The sequence below is a fragment of the Amblyraja radiata genome, chromosome 28, assembly GCF_010909765.2.
Source record: "Amblyraja radiata isolate CabotCenter1 chromosome 28, sAmbRad1.1.pri, whole genome shotgun sequence".
Classification (NCBI taxonomy): Eukaryota; Metazoa; Chordata; class Chondrichthyes; order Rajiformes; family Rajidae; genus Amblyraja; species Amblyraja radiata.
In genome coordinates, this window is record NC_045983.1 from 21,164,323 (window position 1) to 21,186,016 (window position 21,694).

General features: G+C 42.4%; 1 protein-coding gene across 3 annotated transcripts in view; it reads left to right on the top strand.

Annotated features, from left to right (window-relative positions):
• Window positions 1–4,105, top strand: part of hip1 (huntingtin interacting protein 1) — a 205,782-nt gene extending 201,677 nt beyond the window's left edge. For all 3 annotated transcript variants that reach the window (XM_033046044.1, XM_033046043.1, XM_033046045.1), the window contains exon 31: window positions 1,926–4,105. In XM_033046044.1, coding sequence (XP_032901935.1) covers window positions 1,926–1,936 — 11 coding nt within the window. In that variant the 3' untranslated portion in view covers window positions 1,937–4,105. The remainder of the gene's footprint in view (window positions 1–1,925) is intronic.
• Window positions 4,106–21,694: the final 17,589 nt, after the last annotated feature.

Below are 21,694 nucleotides of genomic sequence, written 5' to 3' on the forward strand. Positions count from 1 at the left end.
TGTCATTCTTCTTCGTACCAGAAGAGGATACTGGGCTTTATATTCCAAGAAACCCACAAAAAAATTAAGGAAAGGGATTCATTAAAATTAATGCTGTCAGGGAAACATGATCAGAAAAGTGTGTAGCAGAGTTAGTAGAACTGCTGTCCCTCAGCTCCGGTGACCTAGGTTTGATCTTGACCTCAGCTGCTGTCTGTGTGGAGTTTGCACATTCTCCCTGTGACTGTGTGGGTTTCCTCCAGGTGGTCCAGTGTCCTCCCACATCCCAAAGACATACAAGTTGTAATTTAATTCACCACTACATATTGGCCGTAGTCTGCAGAAGAGTGGTAGAATCTGGGAAGTGGGGAGAATAAAAATGGAATTAGTTTTGGATTAGAGACACAAGAAACTGCCGATGCAGAAAGGAATAGTATAGATAGATGTTTGATGGCTGGCCTATAGCTCAGTCGCCAAAAGACCATGCTGTATTGCTTTGTGACTCCATGAAATTGGCATTAAAGATTTAAACATTCTCTGCAACTGAAGGTTTTCACTGTTGTATTTCCTGGGACGTTAGCACCACTAGCAAGGTTAGTATTTAATATCCTCTGTAAATCCTTTGACCGGCCAAGGGAATTACAGAGGATATTGCAGTATCACTGTATTTTGGTATAACTCAGTGTTAAGGATTTTCTTCACTGGGGGATATTAAAGAACTGGATGGATTTTATGAGAAAACATATCTAGAAAATGGGTTCCTGCTACCCTATTTTTTAACATTTCAGATTCCTTCAATAACTCAAAAATTGTTGCTTTGAAGTGGAAAATTGCAAATATAATTACATTATTCCCTGAAGATAAAAATGGGCAGACCTGGAAATTCTATATCTATAGACTAACATCTGTTGCAAGGAATTTATTGGAATCTATAATAAAGGAGAGAATGACTGAGCACTTGAGGAATCTGCGCTGATTAGAAACTACCTACTTCAAACGGGGTTTCCTTTCACAGCATAATTGTTTTCCAGAACATACTCTAATAAGTTTCTGCGTACAGGAAATTTAAGTTTAAGGCCAATCGAATTGAAGTCAAGTCACTGACCCGTTTAGAAGATTGGTCAGACAATTGAACGCAGACAGCACATTAATAGGTGTACAGTCGAACTGGAAGAAAGTAATTTCTGGTGTCCTACAGGGATCAATGATGAGGCTTCAGCTATTAGAATCAAAGAGAGTCATTGAATGAGACAGCATGGAAACAAGCTCTTCAGCCCATCTTGTCAAATCCGACCAAGGTGCCCCATTTAAGCTTGTCTTGCATTTGGCCCATATTGCTCTAAACCTTTCCTATCCATGTATCTGTCCAAGCGTCTTTTAAATGCTGTTATAGTATCTGCCTCAACGACCTCCTCTGTCAGCTTGTTCCATATGCCCACCATACTCTGAGTGAAAAGCTGCCCCTCACATTCGTATAACATTTTGCCTCTCTCACCTAAAACATATGACCTTTAGTTTTTGATTCCCATCGCTGGGTAAGAGACTCTGTGCATTCACAATATCATCTCCCCTCATAATTTTGTACACTATATTAATTATATTAATGATGTGGTTAACATAACAGGGAATCATAGTCCTGAGATGAGAAGATAGATGGCAAAATAAGAATTGTAATAGGGAGCAAAAGCTTACAAGGGTATAATTTCATGCTGAAAACTATGACAATGTGTTTTGGAATAAAGCAGGGTAGGCCTAAGTATTTTTTTTAAATAATATAAAGTTAGTAATTAAGGAAATGTAAAATGTACACAAAAATAATCTAGAAATACTCAGCGGCTCAGGTGGTATATGTGGACGGAGAAACAGAGTTAATGTTTCATGCTAATGACTTTGCATTAGATCAAAGTTTGGGCAAAAACTAAACACCTTCTTTTTCTTAAACACAGATACCAAATAGGTGCTGAGTGGAGAATGAGACACGGAGATTGTGAGAATGTATCCTCCAATCAAAGACTGAATGAACATTGAAACTCTGAGCACACAAAACCCACTCCATTCTCTCCAGCTTCGAGAGGATACATGCAGTAACCGCGAGCCTTGGCCAGAATGGTCCTACACTTCTGCATCAGTGTTTTCCAATTGTATTCCAGGATTCTGTCACTATTGACACAACGCTGTTATGTTCCTTTATTTATTACAAGTATATTTTTACCTTTTGTTTTTGCACACCAGTGGTAAGTATTATGCCAGTCTTTGCATTTCCAGTACCTGCAACAATTTTAGTTTTACTATTTATACCCCCTTTGCCGGCACATATCAGTAACCTGCAGTAAGATATAACAGTTTTGTAACATTTCAAGTGGTTTGCTTTTTCCTCTATTCAAAACTACGTTGAATGGTGAGCAATGGTTTGCTGTATTGTTAAGACAGAGACCAGAGAGTCCCAAGGTCTCTGTGATCTGTGTTCAGCCCAAATCAGCAATCAGGTTAGCAATTATTGTATGTCTAACAGGTCAGTGAAGAAATGAAAAGAGTGCCAATATTCTTTTTGTTGTGTACTCCATTTTTGTAATGGATAGGGAGTGTATGCTGCTGTCCTTCACCTAGTATCTTATTGTCCAGTCTGACTGACGCGAATACTCTTTGATATGCATTCCCGGAGGAAGGACAGTGTAATTTGGAAATGTGGCACAACACCAGTGTACTTTAAAAGTGGTCAGAATAAGTAATTTGGTTGTATTTCCTGTACAAAGGACATGTCTCTAGAATCATTGCAAGAGCCCAGTGTGATTTGTTCGCAGCCCAGTGGCAGCTTTTTATTATCCCACAAGGTTTGCGGACAATGCAAGAAAGGATACCATTTCATGCCCATCTATAATTGTCCATGAGAAAGTGGGGTGGGGCTGTTTTCCATAATGGTCCCATTCGCACTGTGATAGTATTTATTGAAAGCTATTAGGTGGAAATTTTTGATCTAACAATGAGGAAATGGAAATGTGGTCTGAATGATGTACAACGTGAAGGGAACGTGCATGTGATTGCGTTCCCTTGTCGCTGCTGCCCTTGCCCTTACATTCTGCATGCAGTTCTTTGCCATCTTGTTGCACTGCATTCTACGGCACAGTAGGGCCTGACCATTGCTGTTGTTGATGCTCCATTTACTTACCCCTACCCTTTCAAAATGCTGGCAGAGACACAAGAGATTGCAGATTCTGGAGTCTGGAGCAAAGAATAAACTGCTGGGGAACTCGAGCAGCTTCTGATGTTGCCTGGCATGCTGAATTCTTCCAGTGGTTTGGTTTCTATTGCTATGTTTTCTTATTTTCTCCCTTGTATTTATCCAACCTTTTCTTCCCTCCAGTTCATCCCACTACCATCCCTATTCCCCTTCTGCTTCATGCATGGTAGAACTTACTGCACAGTGACTATCTCAGAACATATCTCTTGCTATGTCGATGCTCTATGCTACGTTGAGATTTGCAGAGGAAGAAGTGGAAGAGCGATATCGACCTGTGGTGTTGACTTTTACTTAATCTAATTTCAGCTTTAGGAAGAGAGAGGAAAGCAAAGTTTTATATTAGTTTACTGGTCAGCAGCTGCAAGTCAATAATGTACCGTTCCAGTGCTGGTGAAGGGGGTTCATCGGTTGAGAGATAAAACACTCAGATTTATAACTACTTGGGAGAAAGTATGATTTTAACAATTTATTTTAAATGAATTAAGTTTACCCATGACAAGTCTGCTAATGTATCTCAAAATATCTTGATTATTACTTTCCTGAAAATATTAGACATTCTAATTCCCTTCATAGCTTAACATAAACATTTTTTTAAGCAGGAAAGTTTGACATGACTTGTTCTTTGCAGTTGAACATTGGTTGTGTGACCGCACCAGCAATGATCCATGGATGATGTCTACTGAGAATGTTTCCCCTTTCATTGCAAACTGTGACTGATCTATTGCAGGGATTTGATTGCTGTGGCATTATTCTCTAACTCTGAGCACACTTACAGAAACAATACTCTGCACCCATGCTCCTGTAATGAATTTATTCCAACTTTGTACCAGCCTGACTTTATACTTTTTAATATTTGTTTTAAATCATAAAAATAGAGATTTTCAGCTTCTGTTGTTTTGACTAGTTCTTGACTAACTGTTTGCTTTGAATCGGCACTTAGTTCAGTCTTACTGTTTCCATGCTTCCATTCACCACTGTGCTTGCATGTCCTTTCAAAATGGAATATGCATCCAGAGCTAGAGATTTAAATGTTACAGTTTGGGCAACTGCCTAATATAGTTTACCCGTGCTTACCATACACAATTGTATTTGTAGGCAGCAAACATGACATGTTTTAAATGCTTGCGTTCATGTCAAGGTTGTAGGTGGCGCAGGCAGTTAAGTACTTCTAGTTTGTAGCCATTGTAATATAGATAGGTTTCTGCACAGCGAGCTTGCAAAAACAGCAACAGTGATCAGATAATCGATGGTGTTATGAAGCATTTTCTGCGGAGGATGTCAACCTGACACTGAGTCCCCAGATCCCTCTCTTGAAAACACCAGGTTGTATGGCTCAAGCTACAAACTCAAATTTATTAAGAAATATAATTACGGACACAATAAATACTTCTCCCATTGTTAATTCTGTTCTTAGCTGCAAAGCTCTCGTGGACTTGTGTTGTGTCAATGATGAAGTTCACATCACTTGTAAACTGATCTGTTCTCTCCACACACTTGTTCCCTTCTAATTCAGTTGCATTAACAATATGATACGATGGAACTTTATTTATCCCAGGAGGGAAATTGATCTGCCAACAATCATAAAAAAACACAAAGACAAACTACATGAAACATGAAATTAAAGTGACGAGTGGAAAGGATTGGGATGTGCAGAGATTGTGTGAGGGGGGGTGGAACTGAGTCAGCCTCAGTCTACCCCACGACAGAAGGGGGAGGAGTTGTACATTTGATAGCCACAGGGCAGAAGGATCTCCAGTAGCGTTCCGTCCTGCATCTTGGTGAAACTTTCCAATGACATGTCTTAATTGTGAAAGCTCTGAACCTTGTCCCATTCATTCCATATGTAACTCTTCCCTGGCAATACACTCTATATTCAGTCAATCACCAAGTCCAAGGAAGTAGGTGAGCAAAATTACATTACAATGCAATGACAGGTTTAAAAAAAACGACAAGGTCACATGTAGAATGAGAATGAATTGCCTGATATACTCCCACTGGGTGAATATCAAATGAAATGTCATCAAAAAAGTTGATTTCAGAAAATAAATTATTTTAATATTGAGGGCATGCGCTGTCTGTAATCCAAGCTAACCATTGATATTGCTCAGCATGGAAATAATGGCATGTGTCGAAAAGTTTGTTCTTCCTGATAAAATGCTTTGGACCAGCAGAGGGCAACATTGCCACACCAAACGAATCATTAAACGGGCTGTAGGTGATGCAGATTATTTTCCTTATCATTTTTCCGATCGTTTCACTCTCCTAAATGCTGTTGCTGCTTGTCACTGTCTTCCCATACTTAATGTAAGTGGCTAGACAGTATTGACAGATTATTGGATTATGGTAAATGTTGTATGTGTGTCTCATTGTTTAATCCCATATCCATCCATGCATATTATGAAGAAGGACTGGCCAGTGATCAGTAATCTGTATTGAACCTTGGACCCTTTCTGGTTCTTTACTTATCAGAGCCTGGAGAGCTCTGCTACTAAATTCAGTAGTTGCAAAATCAGAATTAGACTGGATGTTCACATATCTGGGATCCCAGAGCCTATTAATTACTTATTGCATGATCCACCAAATGAAAAAGAGTTCATTAATCTTTTATGATCACTTGAAGTTGTGGTTATCCATGTAGTCTTTGATCTGCAACATTTCTGACACTGCTCACCAAACATCTCACTGTGACAATACCATTCTTCCCAGATCCAGTACTCAGTGATAATACAATCCAATCACAGCAAGGTTACAGTATAGAATAAAATGAATCCCACAGAATATCAGCTTCATGCAGGAGTAGTACACTCCAGCTCCACTCCCCTCTACATATTTTCCTTTCAACCACCTACCACAACCAAGTTCCCTTTTAAACTCCACACAAATTCGCTTTCACTGTTCCTCTGCCAGTTTCTCTAGGTTTGTGTTTGTAGGATGCAGAATGGAGCATTTATTAGAAGGAAATATGACAGGGGTTTTAATGAGGGATGGTTATCAATACAATACAATTTTCTATTGTCATTTGAGCCTCAGTGAGGCTCAAACGAAATTCTGTTTCCACAGCCATACAAACAAAGACAATTCCTAGACATACACACAATTTAGTTCACACAAACATCCATCACAGTGGACCCACTGTGATGGAAGGCAAAGTATTTTCTCTCTCCTGTTCTCCATGACTCTCCCGATGTCGAAGCCCCAGGCGGGCGATGATAAGTCCCACGGCCATTTTAGGCCGTGCCGGGCGATTTACGGCCCCGCTCCCGGTCTAGAAGTCTCGAAGTTGGAGCCCCCGGCGGGCGCTGGAATGTCCCACGGCCATGAAGCCGTGCCGGGCGATGTATGACCCTGCTCCAGGTCGTTCCAACCCTGCGACACGGGCTGGAGAAGTCGCGTTGCGGGAGCTCCGGGAAGCGGTCTCTCTCTCCCCCCGGACCCGCGAGCTCCCGATGTCCCAGTCCACCGGACCTGCGGCTGCGTTGCTGGAGCCTCCGAGCCCCAGGAGTCGAGTCGCAGCAGCGAGTCACCACCGCTCCCCACGCTCCGAGGCCGGCCAGCCCCACGATGGTGAGTAGTCCGCAGCTCCGCAGTCTCCCGAGCCCCCGGGTCGTTCAGGCTGGAGGCCGCTCCACGGTGCTAGGCCCCAACGACAACGGAGACCCGACAGGGAAAAGGTCGGGTCTCCCAGACAGGGAAGAGATTTTAAAAAGTTTCCCCCCTGCCCCCCCCCGCATATACACATTTAAAACCAGTATTAAAAAACACCAACACTACATTTAACTAGACAAAAAATAAAAAAAAGACAGACAAGGTTAGGTTCACATTATCTTTGTTTCTCAATAAGCATAGTTACAGGATACGGCAGTACTTACTGCAACAGGAGGAAGAGCCGGGAGGGATCCGATCCCAGTCACTGCTCATGCCAACACTTGCGTTTCTTGGACGGTCATTAATTTTGCTGGGCAATAATTGGGAGTGGATGCCCTGCTCTTTCTACCCTGCAGTGCTGTAGTTAATTGCACCTGCCCGTCACTATTTTAGCAAAAATATCTAATGAGAATGTAGACTAGCTTTGCTGATCTAAATAGAATATTTTGACTTTGGGGTATTTGGCATGGAAGGATTGCTTTTATTTATAATTTAATTTAATTTTCTCTGAGCTGGTGCTTGAGAACTTCAGGTAAGACAAAATGCAGCTGATGAAATAACATGTATGGCCTGTACTTATACAGCATTTCTGTGTACAAAACTCTGAATTAAATGTTTGCAGAAACAGGCCAGATAGTTAGTGTTTAAGAAGGAACTGCAGATGCTGGAAAATCGAAGGTAGACAAAAGTGCTGGAGAAACTCAGCGGGTGCAGCAGCATCTATGGAGCGAAGGAAATAGGCAAAGTTTCGGGCCAAAATCCTTCTTCAGACCGATAGTCTGATATCTCTGACTATTGTCAGATAGTTATTTAACATAGCCCTAATTTAGATCCAGCCTACATTCCACTTTGAAGGATCCATAACTCAAATATAAACTATCTAATCTCTTTAATTAGATCCCAGCCTGCAACCTGTCAAGTGTTATGTCTTCTATATGTGAACTATATAATCCCATGCTTTGATCCCAGTCTGAAATCCATTACCAGAGACAGGTTATTCTATCTGCAATCACCCACATCTCTCAATTAGATCCCAGGCTGCAACTGTGCCTGCTGTTCTGAAACCTTTGGTTAGGTTGCAGTCAAGTAATAAATTATTTTAAACATTCAAAATAATTTTACACCATTTTCAATTTGCGTAGTTGAGTGGAAAGCTGGTGCATTCAGTTCCAAAATGTATCTGTTAATTAATTTACAAACAGTTTTGCTCACTGTCAAAATCCCATTAAATTAATTTGAGGAACTTGTGCATAGTAAGTACTTAAAGCATCGATGAGCAGAGAGCTTCATCATTGTTGCCAGGTCTGAATTCATCCATCAAAGCCTAAAGCAGAGACAAGTGCTGTATAGATTATAAATTAGGCTATTAACAGCTACTGAGTTCCACCTGGTAACATCGTAGGTTTGTCCCAGTGGAAAGCTCCCAGCAATGTGACTAATCTGACCTCAGGGTGAGGTCCTCAGTATTGAGTTTAAGCTTCAGTCGTTACAGTAAAGTTACTGCCACTCATTCCTAAAATATTTCACTCAGGCTTTCAAGAAGATTCAAGGTCACTTAATGTGTTGGTGTAAAAAGCACTGAGCTTTGATGTACCTATCTCAGTTGGTATTATGTAACATCTCAGCTTTGAAGTTACCATGGAATAATCCTGAGATATTCGTGTCCTCATCGTCCAGTAATCATGATTCAGGTTTCCCATCAACTTTAGTATCTTTGGTTTCCATTTCACTATTCTACATCATTACTGTTTGCCATATTTCCTGTCCATTGTGTGAGCAAAGTTCCACCTGTTTTCAAACCCCAGTGCAACTCTCTTCCACGCATCTGGTGTACTGGGGCATTCCATCACTTCAGCTGAATAAAATTGGATGATCGCCTCACAGGTTTCTCGGACAATACCACAGATGCTGTTGGTGGCGACAAGAAAGTTGTAAGATAGACTTTTATAAGAATCGCCTGAGGCCAAGTAGCGGAGGGTGATTGTTATGCGCAACCCTGGTTCCAGTGCCTTTCTCATTACAGTGTCAGTCTTCTTCAGCAGAGGTCCCAAATTATTCTTTAACTCATTAAAGAGCTCGGGTGAAATTCTGACAAAGTTTTTGAATGCACTTTTATTATCCTCTTCGCACAGCACATTAAGCAGTTGCTCATATTGTCCAAATTGAGGTCTCCGTTGAAACATGGGCTTAACCCAGTGAGACTTCCTCTTAATTCTCTTTTTAATTAATCTCACCCTTCTGCCTTCACGCAAGCGTTTTCGATGCACATGTTGCGCTAATGCATACAGCGCGTCAATGAAAATAACAACCAGCCTGTACTCGAACCAACTTTGTATAGGCATGTCTGCAAATGAGCCAATTCTACGAACGGAGGATATTTATATAGTGTGTGAAAAAAAATGACATCATTTGTGCCACGTGATTAACTACACTACAGTCCACGATGTTCATTCACGATTAACGGGAAAGATCGGGAGACGGACAAGTCACTCGCACAAATGACAGAATTGCCGAGTACCGTGGGAACTCTTTATCTACCCCCCGTTATATCGTGCGGAACTCGTGCTGGACCACGACCACTTCACTCGGGTGACATCTTGCGTCAGGTCGCACCGTGAGAACCGGCCATTAAAGTTCCCGATGCTCTTCTGTCTTGCCCAGTTTCCCAGACCCTTCTGTTTTAACTATTTCTGTAGTTTGCTGTCATCTTTTTCTGTTTTCTATGTCTCCATTATCCCATTACTTTCTCATGTTTCTCCTCCCCATACCTTGAACATCCATTCAATTCACGTGTCCAGCAACCGGGAGATCAGGTTGGTTCACGCCGGCTGAGCGAAGGTTTTCCGCGAAACGATCGCGTAGTCTGCGTTTGGTCTCGCCGATGTATACATGTTGAACAACGGATACAGTAGGTGAGGTTAGAGGAGGTGCAATTGAACCTCTGCCTAACCTGAAAGGATAGTCCTTGGACAGAGTCGCAGGAGGAGGTATAGCGACAGGTGTTGCTACTGCTGCGGTTGCAGGGGAAGGTATCTGCGGAGGGGTTGAACTGGGGAGGGGGTAGGCTAAGTTTCCTTGATTACCCCTTCTGCCTTTTAAACTTAGTAAGATTCCACCCTAATCTTTAATTATTTTCCTGCAAACCAATAAAATCTCCAGATTGTGCCATGTGAAGTCTCGAGAGGGAGGTAATAAACATGGCTTGTGGTGCTCTTGCGACTACATAAAGACCAGCCAGCCGAGCATTGGGTACTGCACAGTTCCAGCCAGATTGTCCGCAGACTCCAGCCTTTGAATAAATCTAGGTCTGCAGCACAAGATAAGAATAATTCAGAACATGTACCCCGCATAAGTGAGAAACACTCGTAACAAAGTCAAGCCCATGGGAAGCAACTTTTTCCCAGATCAGTTTAACTGTGGGAAAATAACGGTGCAAGGGCAGAAGATGCACCTCTCTTTGATAACATGAAACTCAAAAGTAATGGTGGGAGTGACATAAGGCTTTGGGCAGGCCTGAATGTAATATATGTTATGAATGTCAAAAGAAGAATGGATGCAGGTATTTGATGGCAAATGTAACTCCAGTGTTTACACACAGTCCAATTCCACAAGAATGTCAACATTGGAAAATACTATCTGCTGTGACAATAATTCCTCTTCAGAAAATGTTAATGATTGTGAACGATTTTGAGTGCATTGGTTGAAGATGCTCTCTTCTACGCCTCTGATGAGTAGACAAATTTAGAAACAGTTAGAAAAAAATTAACTGACTTAAAAAAAAAAGAAAATGCATTTAAAGATACATATAACTGATGGAAATGGATTGAAAGCATTAGGATTCAATTAAAGTAAAAACAACAAACCACTTACCATTATAATGCAGGTCAGTGATCCTTTCCTATGAAGAGGCCTGCACTAGATGTGGCAGTTGTGGCTGGCATGAAGCCAAGAGACCAGAGACAACATGTATCTGACTGCTCAGCACAGCAAATTATGGAGCAACCCTGGACTCGGTTATCATTGGAGAATTGCCTTCTGATTGCCAGCTAGATATCTTCCATGTTATCTTCCTTAATTAGCACTGTTATCCATTTTTTCCCCCTTCAATTCACTTTACTGAACAGGATATATCCTGGAATATTAACTCCCACCTGTCTTTTGAACCAAGTTCCAATTCTCTCAACATTGTCATCCCACATGCTATTTGTATTTGGAGCTCATCAACTGTACTTTGCACATTTCAATACGGGCTCTCTAATACTTTTTTGTACTTTCCACAGTTTTTCTTAGTTTGCTGAATGAGCATTGTTCTATGGCCTTTCCTACTCCCATCTAACATTTCCATTTGTTTGTGCACCTTTTCCTCCTTTCTATTACTATGCACTAGTTTGATCCAATCGCCAATTAAATTTAAACTCTTCCCAACCCTGCTAATGAACCAGTTCCATTGAAGTGCAACCCATCCGTCTTCAACTTCTTCCTCGTTTACAAGCATCCGAAGGCCTCTATAAACCATGCTGTTAATCATACATAACCAAACTGATATGTCCATTTTCTTTCTTGCTGGAACCTGCAACCGATGCATACTTCCTCAACCTCCAACGTTCCAGAGAAAACAATTCAAGTTTGTCCAATCTCTCCATACAGCTAATATCCTTCAATGCACCACTTTTTAAACTACTTTCATAGCAGCTGACTGATTATAGGACCCCTATTGGTACAGCTAAGCCCTCCCTCTGATGTAGTTCATCAACATGTTCTACTTCACAGAACATCCTGGGATGTCAGGACTTTCATATGAAGAAAGACTGGATAGACTCGGCTTGTACTCGCTAGAATTTAGAAGATTGAGGGGGGATCTTATAGAAACTTACAAAATTCTTAAGGGGTTGGACAGGCTAGATGCAGGAAGATTGTTCCTGATGTTGGGGAAGTCCAGGACAAGGGGTCACAGTTTAAGGATAAAAGGGAAATCCTTTAGGACCGAGATGAGAAAAACATTTTTCACACAGAGAGTGGTGAATCTCTGGAACTCTGCCACAGAAGGTAGTTGAGGCCAGTTCATTGGCTATATTTAAGAGGGAGTTAGATCTGGCCCTTGTGGCTAAAGGGATCAGAGGGTATGGAGAGAAGGCAGGAACAGGATACTGAGTTGGATGATCAGCCATGATCATATTGAATGGTGGTGCAGGCTCGAAGGGCCGAATGGCCTACTCCTGCACCTATTTTCTATGTTTCTAACATCCCGTCCTTTTTCAGTGGCATTCTGTATCCAGCCAACTGGGAGACAAGACAGCATGTGGGCCTGAAGCTGATGATTTCCTAACAGTGGGGATCCCTATGAGACTGCAATTGCACTTCCTCCAAGCTCCCCCTCTCAACCACACATTGTGCAATGGTTCTGGAGTGCAACCTTGCTCCATTCTGCTGTTTTACACCCGTTGTATTTACTGTCGTATTTATCATTGTTTTAGCTACACTGTTTACTCGATGAGGTTCGTATGAAAAACGAATTTCATTCCACCCTGGCGTATCTGACCGTAAACTGATCTAAATCTGCACTATTCCAAGTTGTTGGCCTCTCCCCCACTTTTATGATTTGTTGGAGGGGCCAAGCTATGAGTGAGGACCCAGAGACTAATCAGACTGCAGCTCAGTGGCTCCCTCGTTTCCACTTCCTGATTTACAGCTGTTTCTGGGATGTTACTGTACCCTTTGTGTTGAAGACAAATGCAAAATACTTGTTTAATCATCTACTGTCCCTTTGTTTTCCATTATCATTTACCTGGACTCGCTTTCTAAAGGACCAATCTTCACTTGGTTAATGTTTTTTTAAACATCTGTAGAAAGTCTTTATATCTATGTTCATGTAAGAGAAATCAAGAACCAGAGGTTTGTGAGAGAGGAAAGATCCTCAAGGCATTCCAAAGCAATTTTAAAGATAGGATCCTGAGAGGCAGCTTTTTCACACAGACTTGGTAAATGGAACAAGCTGCCAGAAGAGGTGGTTAAGGCAAGTACAGTAACAACGTTTAAAAAGGCATTTGGCAGGTACATGTATAGGAAAGGTTTAGAGGGATATGGGCCAAACATGGGCAGGCGGGACTACTGTAGATGGGGCTTCCTGGACGGCATGGGCAAGTTGGGCCGAAGGGCCTGTTTTCGTGCTGAATGACTATCTACACTTGTTCCACTCAGTTGAAAGACTGAAGGGTCTGTCTCGGCTCTGGGTGACTATGATGCTACAAATCAAATGTCTAGACAAAGAGGGGTCTGTCTTAAATCTCAGAATAATATCAAGGAAGTTATTTTGCCAGTTAGCATAACAAACGTGGCTTTCGTTATATCTGTTTTCTCAATCAGTACTTTGGATGTTTGTGTATCGAAAGAGCCATCCTTTACAACACTGTGGAAAATGATTCCTGGGTTTCATCCTCTACAGCTTTCAGAATATTAATGCGAGCTGCCCTTTCTTAACACTTGATGCTTAAGATGTGCTCCCTTGGAAATAAATAATTCCTTGGAACAATTTGTTCACTAAACATTGCAATAAACTATGCATCAGTATTCAATCATTGGTTATTATTGAGGTACCTAAAGCGTAGAACAAAGATATAGATGGACATTGAGTTCTCTTTCCTATATGGTTGTGTTGAATAAAGACTAATTACATTTACAGCACCAATCTATGGCTCTTCAGAAATGAAAAAAAAGTTATTAAACTGCAATCTTTGTTAAACGTGAGTATCTGAGAAACAGTAAGCATGTTCGCTCATTTCCCGGTCAATGTTAAACAAACCAGATTGTCACATTCCTGTCTCTGGGATCTTGTGTGTATTTGGAATTGCATTTTCCACATTATAATAGTAACTGCTTCATAGGCTGAAAATTGCTTTGGAATGCCTTGAGGTTCTTAATGTTATAGTTTCTGTTCCAGACTAAAGAATATTTTTATTATGAATGACAGACAGAGTGTCGAGAAGTCCCATATGGATCTTTGTTAAAATTAAATTCTCAATATCGTCCTTATTTTTAATCTCCTCTCCCTCCAGGCATTAATGTGAGGTGGGGATATCTGGCAAATCTGTATCTAACTCGTTCAAGTCTCCTTTCTATAAGGGAGCAGCCTGGATTTAGGACTGTGGAAGCAAGATCCAGTTACTGAGAGCTGAAATCAAAATCAAACCATCAGCAGAATAATAAACCCTCGTTGGAGAGGAGGAGAACTCCTTCAAAGTAGATATACCTTGAGGAGATTTTGCAGTGGAGCAGACAAAATGTGTAGGAAAGAACTGCAAATGCTGGTTTAAATTGAAGGTAGCAGTCTGAAAAAGGGTCTGGACCCGAAACATTCCTTCTCTCCAGAGATGCTGCCTGTCCCGGCTGAGTTACTCCAGCATTTTGTGTCTACCAGCAGAATAATAAACCTTTGCTTTAAGAGGAAGAAACATCTTCCACATCATTAAAACACCATGTCAATGTTACAGATTGCTATGGTGAGAGTGTCTAATGAGGTGCCACGAATTAGATTGTTACAGTCTGTCCTGCAGTTATTAAAATACTACATTTCCATAAATGTAATGAAACGTTTTGAAAGACTTATTTACAAATTGGCTGTCATTATAATAAGAGTAGCTGATAAGTAATGATGCTGCAGAGATGTGATCAGAAAGGGCTGTATGATCATTTAAACCACTTTCATATCTGAGGTCAGTGTATGTGTTAGATTCCCTCTTATGTTTGCGCAATACAAACATGTACAACATGTTTAGAAAAGTCTCTGCCCATGCCCATTGTGTGCCTTGTTTTATTTCACACCATCAGCCTCTTTTAAAAAAGGTCTCAAATGTGAAATGATTTTGCTTAAAGTGTTTCTGAAGGTGAAAGGCCTTGATAGTGTGGGCCGAATAATTATATTCACCACAAAGTACAACGCAGATAATAGAATAGACTTTTATTATTCATTGTGTCTCATTTCCATAATTTAATCAGTTTGTGAGACCATATAACACTCGTCAGTGGCAACAAATAGTTTAGACAAACTGCTCAAGCACTATCTTTTTATTAATCGGCCACAGGCTACTTTCGATTTCCATTCCTGTGACTCAGCTCTGACACTTGAACCTTGAAGTGGCTGATGCTGATATTTATTAAACAAGTGCTTACCGTGTCCATGTGTCAGTCTCCCTGTCTCCGTTGTTAACAGTTGGTGGGAGGGTGATGGGCAATGATTAGTTTAAATAACCTGTTCCTTCCCATCCATTAATGTCACCGGCATGTGTTCCTTCCCATCCATTAATGTCTCCGGGATTTACAGTATTATGAGAATGCAAATTTATTTCAAAATCTGCCATGGTGAGGTTGCCAGGATGAAGGCCTGACTCGGGCAACGATGCTGCCCAGGGACTCGATTAGAGGTCATAAGGCCATAAGAAATAGGAGTAGAATTAGGCCATTTGGCCCATCAAGTCTACTCCGCCATTCAATCATGCCTGATCTATCGCTCCCTCCTAACCCCATTCTGCCTTCTCCCCATAACCTTTAACACCTGTACTAATCAAGAATCTATCTACCTCTGCCTTAAAAATATCCACTGACTTGGCCTCCACAGCCTTCTGTGGCAAAGAATTCCACAGATTCACCACCCTCTGACTAAAGGAGAACTGCTGTAGCTTTGGGAGCAACAACAGCAGCAGGAGGAGATTAGCAAGAGATACGACTGATTGGCTCTAGCCCAAGTGGGAGGAGAGAGGTGGGTCAGTGCTGGGAAAACAATTGAAAACTGAGGAATTTGGTTTGTAAATTGGTAAATCAGGCAATTTATCAGTCAATTTAAGTAAGACTGCTCTTAGGGAGCGGCAGTGAGTGAAGTGCCCTGTGAGAAAAGTGTGAGTCTTTGGCTCGAGAGTCTTCGGAGAGGAGGCTGAGGAGAGGAGACTACGCAAAACACTGCAGAGGGAGAGACGAAAGAAGGAGATGTCAGGCAAGCTGATTCAGTGTGATGCTTGCAGTATGTGGGAGGTCAAGGACACCGCTGGTGCCTCTGGCTGCTACAAATGCGAGAAGTGCATCCAGGTAGAGCTCCTGAAGGGCCGTGTTGGGGAACTGGAGAAGCAAGTGGATGACCTCCGGTTCGTCCGAGAAACGGAGTCGTTCCTCGACAAGTCCTACAGTACGATTGTTACACCTAAGGTACTGGAAGAGAGAAGGTGGGAGACAGTGAGAATGGGAGGGAAACATGGAATGCCAACGTCCCCGGAGGTTGTACCTCTTGTGAACAGGTTCACCCACTTAGAAGCTGTCGGGACAGAAGAGGTGTTTACACTGGGCGGCGGACTGGCTTGTGATGCGAATAGGGCTGTTGAGCCAAAACCAAAAAGGCCTAAGGCAGGCAACGCCATTGTAGTAGGAGACTCCATTGTGAGAGGTACGGACAGGGGTTTCTGCGGCAACAGACGGGATGCGAGGATGGTGTGCTGCCTTCCTGGTGCCAGGATCCAGGATGTCACGGACAGAGTGCAGAAAATCCTCAAGGGCGAAGGTGAACATCCGGAAGTGGTAGTGCATGTCGGCACAAACGATGTCGGAAAGAAGGGGATGAATATTCTGCAGCGTGACTTTAGAGAGCTCGGAAAAATGCTGAAAAGCAGGACCTCCAGGGTTGTTATCTCTGGTTTGCTTCCAGTTCCTCGTGCTGGCGAGAGCAGGAACAGGGAGATACGGGACGTATGGTGCACGGGGCAGGGATTTAGATTCTTAGATCACTGGGATCTGTTTTGGGGTAAGGGGGAACTGTACAAAAGGGACGGATTGCATCTTAACAGGTGTGGGACCAGCATTCTGGCAGGCAGGTTTGCCACTGCTACACGGGTGGTTTTAAACTGAATAAGGGGGGTGGGGTGTCGAATGGGCTAGTGGAGGATGGAGTTAAAGGGAAAGGGTTTCTTAAATGTGTGAGCGTAGAGACAGAGGGGTGTAAAATGAGGGTAGAAGCAATAGGTAGCAAGGTGAAAAGTAAAAGTGGCAGGCCGGAAAATCCAGGGCAAAAATCAAAAAGGGCCACTTTTCAACAAAATTGTATAAGGGGTAAGAGTGTTGTAAAAACAAGCCTGAAGGCTTTGTGTCTCAATGCAAGGAGCATTCGTAATAAGGTGGATGAGTTGAATGTGCAGATAGCTATTAATGACTATGATATAGTTGGGATTACGGAGACATGGCTCCAGGGTGACCAAGGCTGGGAGCTGAACATCCAGGGATATTCAATATTCAGGAGGGATAGAGAGAAAGGAAAAGGAGGTGGGGTAGCGTTGCTGATTAGAGAGGAGATTAACGCAATGGAAAGGAAGGACATTAGTTTGCAGGATGTGGAATCGGTATGGGTAGAGCTGCGAAACACTAAGGGGCAGAAAACGCTGGTGGGTGTTGTGTACAGGCCACCTAACAGTAGTAGTGAAGTTGGAGATGGTATCAAACAGGAAATTAGAAATGCGTGCGACAAAGGCAAAACCGTTATAATGGGTGACTTCAATCTACATATAGATTGGGTGAATCAAATTGGCAGGGGTGCTGAGGAAGAGGATTTCTTGGAATGTATGCGGGATAGTTATCTAAATCAACATGTAGAGGAACCAACGAGAGAGCAGGCTGTTTTAGACTGGGTATTGAGTAATGAGGAAGGGTTAGTTAGCAGTCTTGTTGTACGTGCCCCCTTGGGCAAGAGTGACCATAATATGGTTGAGTTCTTCATTAGGATGGAGAGTGACATTGTTAATTCAGAAACAATGGTTCTGAACTTAAAGAAAGGTAACTTTGAATTGAATGAATTGAATGAATTGAATTGAATGAGACGTGAATTGGCCAAGATTGACTGGCAATTCATTCTAAAAGGGTTGACGGTGGATATGCAATGGAAGACATTTAAACACTGCATGGATGAACTACAAAAATTGTTCATCCCAGTTTGGCAAAAGAATAAATCAGGGAAGGTAGTGCATCCGTGGATAACAAGGGAAATCAGGGATAGTATCAAAGCGAAGGATGATGCGTACAAATTAGCCAGAAAAAGCAGCATACTGGGAGAAATTCAGAGACCAGCAGAGGAGGACAAAGGGCTTAATTAGGAAAGGAAAAATAGATTATGAAAGAAAACTGGCAGGGAACATAAAAACTGACTGCAAACGTTTTTATAGATATGTGAAAAGAAAGAGATTAGTTAAAACAAATGTAGGTCCCTTGCAGTCAGAAACGGGTGAGTTGATCATGGGGAACAAGGATATGGCGGACCAATTGAATAACTACTTTGGTTCCGTCTTCACTAAGGAAGACATAAATAATCTGCCGGAAATAGCAGGGGACCGCGGGTCAAAGGACTTGGAGGAATTGAGTGAAATCCAGGTTAGCCGGGAAGTGGTGTTGGGTAAATTAAATGGATTAAAGGCCGATAAATCCCCAGGGCCAGATAGGCTGCATCCTAGAGTACTTAAGGAAGTAGCTCCAGAAATAGTGGATGCATTAGTAATAATCTTTCAAAACTCTTTAGATTCTGGAGTAGTTCCTGAGGATTGGCGGGTAGCAAACGTAACCCCACTTTTTAAGAAGGGAGGGAGAGAGAAAACGGGGAATTACAGACCAGTTAGTCTAACATCGGTAGTGGGGAAACTACTAGAGTCAGTTATTAAAGATGGGATAGCAGCACATTTGGAAAGTGGTGAAATCATTGGACAAAGTCAGCATGGATTTACAAAAGGTAAATCATGTCTGACGAATCTTATAGAATTTTTCGAGGATGTAACTAGTAGCGTGGATAGGGGAGAACCAGTGGATGTGGTGTATCTGGACTTCCAGAAGGCTTTCGACAAGGTCCCACATAAGAGATTAGTTTACAAACTTAAAGCACACGGCATTGGGGGTTCAGTATTGATGTGGATAGAGAACTGGCTGGCAAACAGGAAGCAAAGAGTAGGAGTAAACGGGTCCTTTTCACAATGGCAGGCAGTGACTAGTGGGGTACCGCAAGGCTCAGTGCTGGGACCCCAGCTATTTACAATATATATTAATGATCTGGATGAGGGAATTGAAGGCAATATCTCCAAGTTTGCGGATGACACTAAGCTGGGGGGCAGTGTTAGCTGTGAGGAGGATGCTAGGAGACTGCAAGGTGACTTGGATAGGCTGGGTGAGTGGGCAAATGTTTGGCAGATGCAGTATAATGTGGATAAATGTGAGGTTATCCATTTTGGTGGCAAAAACAGGAAAGCAGACTATTATCTAAATGGTGGCCGACTAGGAAAAGGGGAGATGCAGCGAGACCTGGGTGTCATGGTACACCAGTCATTGAAAGTGGGCATGCAGGTGCAGCAGGCAGTGAAGAAAGCGAATGGTATGTTAGCTTTCATAGCAAAAGGATTTGAGTATAGGAGCAGGGAGGTTCTACTGCAGTTGTACAGGGTCTTGGTGAGACCACACCTGGAGTATTGCGTACAGTTTTGGTCTCCAAATCTGAGGAAGGACATTATTGCCATAGAGGGAGTGCAGAGAAGGTTCACCAGACTGATTCCTGGGATGTCAGGACTGTCTTATGAAGAAAGACTGGATAGACTTGGTTTATACTCTCTAGAATTTAGGAGATTGAGAGGGGATCTTATAGAAACTTACAAAATTCTTAAGGGGTTGGACAGGCTAGATGCAGGAAGATTGCTCCCGATGTTGGGGAAGTCCAGGACAAGGGGTCACAGCTTAAGGATAAGGGGGAAATCCTTTAAAACCGAGATGAGAAGAACTTTTTTCACACAGAGAGTGGTGAATCTCTGGAACTCCCTGCCACAGAGGGTAGTCGAGGCCAGTTCATTGGCTATATTTAAGAGGGAGTTAGATGTGGCCCTTGTGGCTAAGGGGATCAGAGGGTATGGAGAGAAGGCAGGTACGGGATACTGAGTTGGATGATCAGCCATGATCATATTGAATGGCGGTGCAGGCTCGAAGGGCCGAATGGCCTACTCCTGCACCTAATTTCTATGTTTCTATGTTTCTAAAGACAATTCTCCTCATCTTCTTCCTGAAAGAACATCCTTTAATTCTTGTGCTAGGACGTCTAGTCCTAGACTCTCCCAAAAGTGGAAACATCCTCTCCACATCCACTCTATCCAAGGTCATCAGCCAGCAGGCTGAAGAGGGATCTGTCTCACATTTGTGCTGAAAATATGTCCAAAGATTGTAAGTCAAGTGGTCACTCACTCCGATACTGTCATCAACTGGATCAGGGAGACATTAAACAAAGTTGTGTTTTGTTTACTTTCTTTAAATAATTTCAGGATAGCACAATGGCACAGCTAGTAGAGCCACTGCTGCACGTCACCAGGGAGCCGGAATGTGTGGAATTTGCATGCTTTCCTTCTGACCGTGTGGGTTTCCCCACATGTTGCGGTTTCCTCCCACAAACCAAATGAGGTTAAGGTAATTGTTGCCAGGTAACCTGCCCTGAGTGAATAGTACAATCTGAGGGTGGGGATAGGCGATGGAAATGTGGGGAGAATAAAATGAATTAGGATTAATAGAAATGGGTGCAACATGCTCTGTGCAGAAATGGTGGGTCGAAGGGCACGTTTCTGTGCTGTTTATTCCATGACTGTGACCTTCGTTCATTAGTTTAATATGATATTATGGCTGGAACAAAAAGACTATTACACTAGCAATGCAAATTAATCCATCAGGAGAGCTTGAGAGAGTATTCCTGTTCCAGTAGTCACAGGGAAGCAGTGTGTGTAGAAGGCTCAGGTGCGAGTGGAGGTCACAATGGTTTGAGGCACCATGCCCTTTGGTGAACCCTTGAGGAAATGTGCACTGGGCTTTGAGCAAGTGTTGAGTGTCCTGTGGGAAGTGTCCAATTTTGGCATCGAGAAATGCTGGCGTAACTCAGGGATACAGGCAGCATCAGACTGAAGAAGGGTCTTGACCTAAAACGTCACCCATTCCTTCTCTCCAGAGATGCTGCCTGTCCCGCTGAGTTACTCCAGCATTTTGTGTTCACCTTCGATTTAAACCAGCATCTGCAGATCTTTCCTACACAGTTGGAGAACTATTGTGGAATGTTAGTAGAGAAAGAGGATGAACACAGGAGAGGTTCAGTGTGTTACAGGGGTCAGACACATGCTAAAAGGCAGTGGGAGCAGTAGACAAATCCAAGAGCCAGGTCTTGAGATGCAATCTGCACAAACTTCAATAATTTCCTGACACATTTCCTTCCTTTGCTGCAAGGCAGGTGGAAGTTGGCCAATCGATGCACAACTGGATGAGAACACCCGGAGCAACAGCGATACCTCATTAGGTGTATGTGATCTATTTACTTCCATCTTATACCTATCCTTTTGTGATTTACAGCATAAAATCAATAATATTAATTTTAAATGATCAATTCCTCTTAATATTAGTTGGTATTCTGCAATAAAGATGATGATAATGGGTTCTTTTTAATATTTACTCATTCTTTGGGATCTGGGTATTTCCGAGAAAGCCAGCATTTGTTGCCCATCATTAACTGCTCTTGAGGTGATGAGCGGAACTGAGGCGGTCTTTCTGGTGAAGATACTTCCACAATGTGCTAGGTGGGGACTTCCTGGATGTAGACCCAGTGAACATGAAGGAACAGTGACATATTTCGAAGTAGGGATGTGTGTTTGTCCACAAGGCGTAAAATACATAAAACCAGATGATATGGTAACCAATGTATTGCAATGAATAATGTTGATGAGGAACAATTAACATGAATAGTTATTTATCGTCTTCTCTAAACTAGTTACAATGAAACTGACGTGTGAAGGAACTGCAGATAGATAC